The 8,513-nt window shown below is 47.5% G+C and overlaps 1 protein-coding gene across 7 annotated transcripts in view; it reads right to left on the bottom strand.

The window, feature by feature from the left end:
* Positions 1-8,513, bottom strand: part of TRIM9 (tripartite motif containing 9) — a 74,355-nt gene that overhangs the window by 48,136 nt on the left and 17,706 nt on the right. For all 7 annotated transcript variants that reach the window (XM_042477695.1, XM_042477697.1, XM_042477698.1 and 4 more), the window contains exons 2-3: positions 6,721-6,816; positions 3,668-3,790 (exon numbers count right to left, since the gene is read on the bottom strand). In XM_042477695.1, the coding sequence (XP_042333629.1) occupies positions 3,668-3,790; positions 6,721-6,816 (219 nt within the window). The remainder of the gene's footprint in view (positions 1-3,667; positions 3,791-6,720; positions 6,817-8,513) is intronic.

Raw genomic sequence — 8,513 nt, 5'->3', positions numbered from 1 at the left:
CTCATAGGCTGCCATGCAAGCAGAATGCTGGCCTAGAGAGATATTTGGTCTCATTCAGCATGGCTGCTGTTAAGCCATAGTGAGGAGTGATATGGCGCTCTTTGCCCTAAAAATATCAGCAGTGCTCAGATAGATCAAGGCCTAATGGAAGGATGGGAAGGCATCAAGAGAGCCCCAAGCTCTGTGGATGCCACTCTCTGTGCATGCAGAGAAAAAGAGGCAAAACTGCATTCTGCTGAGCAGATAAACTGTATTTAGGTTAACTGGACCGGAAAACAATTTGCTGCAGCCCTTTCACAATCCTAGGGGAAGACCTCTGGGTCCAGTCGACCCAGTTAGGAGCAGCTCACTTGCCCTTTTGCCCTGCCTGTCTTGCAGAGGTGCTTGGAAATCGACTAGTGCATACACAAATACTCCTTGCTTGTATTCAAAGACATAGCTGTGTTAGTCTGGAAAATCAGTATGCAAGGGGATCTTGTAGCATCTTTGAGACTAAATGAAAGAGAGAGGTTGGTAGCATGAACTTTCATAGACTTGAGCCTTCTTCCTCAGATGTACGGAATGCAGGGTTCAGGGAGAGGCCTATATAAACAGGCTGTGTATGAGAATAGCACTAGAAATGCAAACCTCGTGGGCCTGGAGATAAGGTGGCAAGTTCAGTTTCAACTATGGTCCTTCGGGGACAAATGCAGGAGGAAGGATGTTACCTAAAGCCAAGGTGAGTAGATAACTACATGAATGTATTGGAATGTAGTGTGGAAACCATAAAGAAGATGTGATGGACTAACCAAGAGAGTCCTCATGAGGCTGGAATCTCACGTCTACAAAAGCCTATGTCACCAGCTTCTTTCTTTCAATCAGTCTCAAAGGTACTTCAAGATCCCTTTGTAAGCCTTGCTTGTGTATCTTTTCCACCCGAAGGCAGCCAGCCCCAGTCTCCCACTCAGCTGGAAGGGACCTCACTGTAACCTTCCACCAGGAATCTGTAGGCAGCCCTCCTCCCGCCCCCTTCCAAGGTCACTCTGGAGGGCTTTATCTGCTGCCGTTGGTCCATGGCACGCACAGCCTAGTCAGACCCTCCATCCATCCTAGGCTGTTCCTATAGCAACTGTTGCCTAAGCAATCTCCAGGCCCCTCCCTCCCGGGACCCACTGCACCTTCTCCTAATCCATCTCAGCCTTCACATCAGGATTCTCTTCCTGCATTGGATGTCAGAGTCCAAGAGAGTGACAACAGAAGAGAGAGAAGAATAGAGAGGAACTGCAAAGCTCAGCAAGGGAGTTCTGTTAAAGCAAGGGGATGGACACATTTTCTGAACCTCACCCCCACCCCCTATTGATTTAAATGCCAATTTGTCATATTGGAAGTCTCCAGGCATGGGCCCTAGAAATGGAGGGAGAAGTAGAATCCTAGAGTTGGAAGAGCCCACAAAGGGCATCCATGCAGGAAGACACAATCAAAGCATCTCTGACTGCTGCCCATCCAGCCTCTGTTTAAAGAGACTCCATCACTCTCCAAGGAACTGTGTTCCACTGTCGAACAGCTCCTACTGTCAGGAAATTCTTCCTAATGTTGAGGTGGAATCTCTCTTCCTGTAGTTTGAATCCAATGCTCCAGTTCCTATTCTCTGGAGCAGCACAAAATCAATTTGCTCCATCTTCAGTAAAACATTCCTTTAAATATTTCAACCTCCTAACCATCTCTCCCTCAGGCTAAACATACCCAGCTCCCTAAGTCACTCCTCATAGGCTGTGCTTCTAGATCTTTCACCCTTTTAGCCACCCTCACCTGGACATTTTCCAGCTTTTCAACATCCTTTTTGAATTGTGTTGCCCAGAACTGGCACAATATGACAGGTGAGGCCTGACCAAAGCAGAACAGAGTAGTACTGTTACTTCCCTTGATCTAGACACTACTATTAATGCAGCCTAGAATCACATTAGTGTTTTTACCTTAATCTACCTCCCTGCAAGATGAGTCTGAGGGGGTCTGGGTCCTCCTAAAAATAACCTGTGCAACCACTGAGACCTTGTGTAGTTGAGCTTCCTCAGCAATAATGAATCAGATATGTATTTGGCCCTTGGCTTCCATGGGGAATTGGTGCCAGACACCTGCTGCAGATACCAAAATTTGCAGATGCTCAAGTTCCTCATATAGAGCAGTAGGCAGAGGCAGAGGAAGGGAAAGAGGGTGGAAACATCCTTTCCTGAGAGCCCCACTGAAGACATACATGCAGGTTACAGGATCACTTTGATCCAGGACGGATGGAAGGTTTAAAAATTTAGGACCTTTTTTTTTTTTCCTGGCCAGGAAATTTAAAAAAAGGTCCTACATTTTTAAACCTTGTCCTCCTTCTCCTTCCCGGCTTGGGAGGAAGCCTCGGCCTGCTCCCAGGCCGGGAGGAGTGTGGGGGCCGCCTGTCATCGCCGCGATCGCCGCGATGACAAGCGGCCTCCTCTCGGCCTCCGGAGCCTTGGACCCTGTGGCCGGAGCTCCGACCACGGAGTCTTCCAAGGCCTCCCTGGGGATTGGGAGACGATGTCTCCCAGGCAGCAGGGAAGCCTGGGAAGGAGGGAGCAGGGCGCCTGCGGTCGCGGCGATCGGGGGCGGCCCCCACTCCCTTTCCCGGCCTCTGTGGAGGCTTAGGCCTCCATAGAGGCCGGGAAGGACGGAGCAGAGCCAGGCCGCCTCCCTCACCGGCAGAAGAGGCGACAAGGCAGCGGAAAAGGGCCTCGCCGAGGCGAGACCCTTTCCTGCTGTCAGGCCGCTTCCCTCACCGGCGGAGGAGGCCAAGCAGGGAACAGAGGCGAGGCTCCTTTGCCTGCCTGTCGTCCGTCGTGTTGGGGGGGGGTGTCCCGGGGGCTAGGCCAAACTGGGGCGGGTCTGTGCAGACCCACGCCAAACCGGGAAAGTCCCGCCCCCTGCAGGATATGGCAACCCTATGGCCACATGACCACTGGAGCAGTCCTTTGACAATGCTGGCTCTTTGGCTTAGTAATGGAGATGAGCACCATCTCCTACAGTTGGCTACAATTAGATGATCATGCCAAGGGACTACCTTTACCTTTACCTTTACATTGCAAGGACCTGCACTTAGGCATTGCCCTGCTTGTCAACAGTGAGTCCCTCCACTTGAAAAACAATTCCAAGATCCCTGTCTCCAGGCATTGGGAAGGATATTTTTGGTAAAACCAAACTCAATGAAGGAGGCACAAGCCACTAAAACCACCTTGGCTGGAGCTGGGTGCAACCTACAGCTGGAAAATGTTGCCCTTGCCTTGCAAAAGTGCCAGGACAAAAGGCAACTCCAGGATGGTGGTCCAAGGCTAGTAATGTAAATTCTTATTTCATTCTCATATGTAAGGATGAATAGCTACCGTAGTTTCTTTTCATGTGCAGTAGAAAACCAATTATTTTTCCACAGTATTCTACGCATAGTCAAATATCCCAATGTGTTGCAATGGGGCTTTTTTTGTTTTGTTTTGCTTACACACAATTTTGGACACAGAAGTTTCCTGAGCAGAAAACATGTTTTTGAGCAAAAAAGAAAAAAAGAAGAAGCATGTGCATTTCACCACAGGCTATGTGGGGCTTGAGGGAGTTGTAGTACAATTTCTCTGGAGGGTGCCAGACTGGAGAAAGCTGAGCAATATGCCCTTAAACTAACCTTCAGCTTATGCTCATGTTCCTTGTTGACCCGGGATAACAGCTGGGCTTTCCTCCTGTTGAGAGCATCGATCAATGCATCACACTGGGCAACCAGGCAGGCTTCGAACTCCACACTGTTCTCCTGTAGGTTAAAAGAGAAAACAGTCACAGAAGAACTAGGAGAGGGGCTGTGGCAACCTCAGCCATTCTTCTTGGATGCACAAGATGGTCTGCAAAATACAATAACACTCAAAATCCACAAAACAGTGATACCTTCATGGGAACAACCAAAATACACAAAATACATGTTGCAGGCTTTCAAAGCTCCACTGGCTTCTTCGTCAGGCAAAGGTGTTCAAAATCATACAAGAGAAAAACAATATATGACGCTATTAGTCACCAGCCTGCATTTTGTCAAGATATTGTTATTGTTCTCAATTAAGATGGTATGGAGGGATACCCATGCAGCACTGTCCAGCCTCCACACAGACTACAGAAAGTGGAGAGCCCTGTTTCAAATGGAAACTGCCTTTGCACTCACTGACCAGTGTCTAGGAAGCCACTAAAAAACTCCTTAGCAGTTTTGTACCATTAAAATAAATTCCTTTTTAAAATATGAATACAGTTCTACACAGCACATTGTTGTTTTTAAGTCTATCTGAAGCATAGGCAGAAGGGTATGTCCAGAGGAGGGCAACCAAAATGGTAAAAGGTCTGGAAACCACCAAACTCTGTGAGGAGTGACTTAGGGAGCTGGGGATGTTTAGCCTGGAGAAGAGAAAGTTAATGTGGGAACATGATAGCCCTGTTCAAATATTGGAAGGGGTGTCATATTGAGGAGGGAGCAAGCTTGTTTTCTGCTGCTCCAGAGAACAGGACCCAGAACAATGGATGCAAACTACAGGTAAAGAGATTCCACCTCAACATTAGGAAGAGCTTCCTGACAGTAAGGGCTGTTCGACAGTGGAACACACTCCTTCCTCGGAGTGTAGTGGAGTCTCCTTCCCTGGAGGTCTTCAAAAAGAGGCTGGATGGCCATCTGTCAATGGGGATGCTTTGATCTGGATTTCCTGCATAGCAGGGGGTTGGACTGGATGGCCCTTGCGGTCTCTTCCAACTCTATGATTCTATGATTCAATGAAAAACCACACTGAAATCCTGCCAAGAAAGCCCTGGCTATCAGGGACAGCATAGTGCTGTGATTTGAGTGCTGGACTAGAATCCTGGGATACCTGGGTTTGAATCTCTGCTCAGACCTGAAAACGCACTGGGTGACCTTGCACAAGTCACACTCTCTCAACCTCAAGCAAAGACAATAGCAAACTTCCTCAGAAGAAATTCTGCCAAGAAAACCTTATGAGGGGTCACCATATGTGTAGATATAAGCAGGGGTTTAAGCAGTTTAATTTTGACTACATATAATAACAACAACAACAACACACCATTAATAATTTAATTCTATTTTAATGTTGATCTTCTGTATTTTTAAAACGATGTTGTATTTGTTTTAATGTGTAAACTGTTTTCAGTCCTGATTTGGGGGAAAGGAGGGGTACATATAAAGATGATGATGATGATGACAATAACTGATATAATTGTTATTATAATATAATAGTTGTTGTTGTTGTTGTTGTTGTTGTTACGCAACCACCAACACCCCCAGGCCTGCTCACTCCGGCTGGAGCAAGCTGTGATTTTATATTTTTCTCCCTAAAACATTTATGAATAATTGCCCCCGCTCACCCTCCCCACAATCCCTGTGTCCCAAGAGGGCTTCCTTTCTTAAATGCCTACAAAGTGGGGTGAGAGAGCCTCTGGGCAAAAACCACATTTCTATGAAATGAAATAAAGAAGCCACATGCTGAGACGAGGTGGAAAGGGATGAAGAAAGGACAGCAGCGTACGATGGATTCCTTGATGGGTTACGCTCCATCTCACATGGAGACAGGAGGATGAGAGTGGAATTGAGGGACGGAGAGCAGGAGGCAGAGATGGGAGAGTGAAGCCAACTATCCGTGATGTAGCCACATTTTTAATCAATCCAGAGAAGAAGGGCTAGCCCTAATTTTTGCTTCAGGGGTTGCTAAGCATTAACTCAGCAAGCATGTTTAGCGAGGTGTTATCAGGCCCAGCTGGGGGTTGTGGAGACCAAAGTTATTATGCATGTGTGGGATTTTCACAAGATAGTATCTGGTTATTAGCGTTCCCAGATCTCAGGGCTAGCCCTTCTTCTCTGGTCCCTAAAAAGGGATGAATCTCAGGGTGAGAGCACTACCTTGGACACATCTACACACGCTTCTTAATCCAGGGCCAGTCCAAAGTATTATAGCCAATTCCAGCCCTGGACCAACTACGATGGTGTCCACATGTGCTGGGCTGAATCTGGTGCAACGTTGCATCTTTGTGAACATGGGCCAGCTAAGCCAACACTCCATTGGCCCCACTGGCCTGTCTTCTATTTTTGAAGCTGCCACCATGATTTCCTTGCAGGCAGGAGCTACGGCTAAAGGCTGCCTGGCATGCCACTGTTTCTGTTTTGGACAGAAATGGGTGCCTGGTCATATGGAGCCCGAATGCTTGTTTTTGTTCTCAGCAGAAGCAGTGGCACTTTGGGCAGGCTTTGCACAGAGCTCCTCTGTGAGGAAGAAGCAGCTCCAAAAACAAGCCATCCCTGCATACCCTGCATTGTATTTTGGAGTCCTCATATTTTAATATCTCATATTTGGAGAGAGCATGTTTTTGAGAGACTGATGACCTACCAGGAACACTAGATCAAGTTCCTAGGGAAAAAAGGATAGTTATAAGGTATAAATACATTTTCAAAACATAACTTCTGCACATACAGCTGGCATACACATCTCAATCTGTATATGTTCTGTGTTGCCCTCAGACTTTTGAGAACTACATAGGAAGGCGTTGCAGGGGGACACACATTGATTAAAACAAGCATCTGGGGATCGACAGTGACCATGAGTCCAGTTTTGACTGTCCACATTAGGCACCCAAATGCCATGCACTGGCCCTGCTCTCCCTCCTGGTTCTGCTTTCCAGGTGGGATATTTAAAGCCATACCTGGATTTGCTGCACCATGTTCCGTAGCTGCACCAGGAATTCTTTGGCTTCTTTTGCTCTGTCTGAGAGGCCGTTCAGCGCCTGTGACAGCTGGCTCTGCAGGAAGGAAGGAAGGAAGAAAGGAAGGAGAAAAAGGAAAGGTTAGACGGGCCCTTGTTACCACATTGCAGTAACTTCAAACTTGAGTTGAGCATTTAGAAAGAGATCTTAGGCATCCAAAGAAAAGGGGCAGGCAGGGCGACCAAGAGAATGCAAGTGCAGCAAAGAAAAATGATCTAGGTGTCAGTGGTTTTCAGTGTCTCGTTCTCTGCAACGCTAGAAATTTGAGGACTGAAGGAAGATTTTGGGGTGGGAAAGCTCTCATAACCCCTATTTATGCTCACATAAATATATATTTACATATTTATGCTCATGGCTTCACATATTTACGCTCATGGCTTGGATGTGCATACAATGTTATGCCATGTGGAACCACTTCTACCAGTGACATCATTAGGGGGATGCAGGGGGTGAGGACCACACCAGGTGACACTATTAGAGGGGGTGACACCAGGCAATGGTGAAGCATCCAAGACCTCCCCCTGGAAATAAAGAGGGAGACTCTTCTTGGTATGCCTTTGGGGGTGAGGATGGGAGTGAAACTATGGACCTTTCTCTCTGCTTCCCCATCCCAAAGCCTCCCCCTCCTGACCTGTTTGGTTCCTTCCCAATAGCTCGTTGCTGTGATTTCCTCTTCCCTTGAGGATGGAGATCTTTTGTAATTAAAAATCTCTTCTTGCTTATGGGAGCATCACATCTTTGTGGATGGGATGGTGGTGGCAGCAATATGCTGGGTTCCCTGGAGTGAGACCACCCTCCCCATGTGCACCTCCCTCCCAGGAGGTCCCTGGGGTGACACCATGAGTTACCACACTGGGTGACACCAACCCACATGATGACACCACAGACTTCAACAACCCTGAATATAGCCATCTGTCGGGGGTGCTGAAATTGTGATTTGCTGCATGGCAGGGCGTTGGACTGGATGCCCCTTGTGGTCTCTTCCAACTCTATGATTCTATTATTCTAGGTCTTTAACAGAGGCTGGATGCCCATCTGTCGGGGACAGAATGTGGATATTCTGTGTCAGACCAATGTGCCTCATCTTCCATGAGGAAATTTCTGCCTACGTAAGAACTACAACTCTGGAGACCAGGGTTCAAATCCCAGCTGAACCATAAAAACCCACTGGGTCACCTTGGGCAAGTGTTACCAAGTTTGGATTTAATAAAATTTGGGGTACATGCGGTCTGTGCTATGACCCCTGACTAACCCCAGAGAGGACCCGCCATTAACCTAAAAGTGGGGAGACCACATAGGCAGCTCGCCCTGCAAAGGCAGAGCCCTAGAAAGAGAGATAAAATTGGAATTTTCCATAGGAAGTTTGGGAGTCGCCAAACCAGAATCGCCTCCACTGCCCAAGTAAGACAATAGACTTGGCTTCTCACTTAATGGTACAGTGATCAGCTTAACGACTTAGTAATCAAGTTGGATGCCCTTCCGAACTGTGTCCAGACCTGAGTGCATTGTGTAACACATTGCTTGCTCTCGGCTTAACAAAGCCCAGGCAATCAACACCTTTGTCTAGCAAGTTCCCATAGCCTTCGGATACGTTTCACCCTATATAAACCCTGAGTTTACGGACCCTCTTTGAACTAGGTTTTGAGCTTTGAGCTTTGAGTGGAGCTGAACTCTGAGCTTTGAGCTTTAAGCTGAAATCAACTGAGCTGAGTTGAGCTTGCACTGTCACCAGG

This window comes from Sceloporus undulatus, chromosome 1, assembly GCF_019175285.1.
Source record: "Sceloporus undulatus isolate JIND9_A2432 ecotype Alabama chromosome 1, SceUnd_v1.1, whole genome shotgun sequence".
In the NCBI taxonomy this organism is placed as follows: domain Eukaryota; kingdom Metazoa; phylum Chordata; class Lepidosauria; order Squamata; family Phrynosomatidae; genus Sceloporus; species Sceloporus undulatus.
The sequence above is the reverse complement of the archived record's forward strand: the minus strand, read 5'-3'. Positions and strand labels throughout refer to the sequence as shown.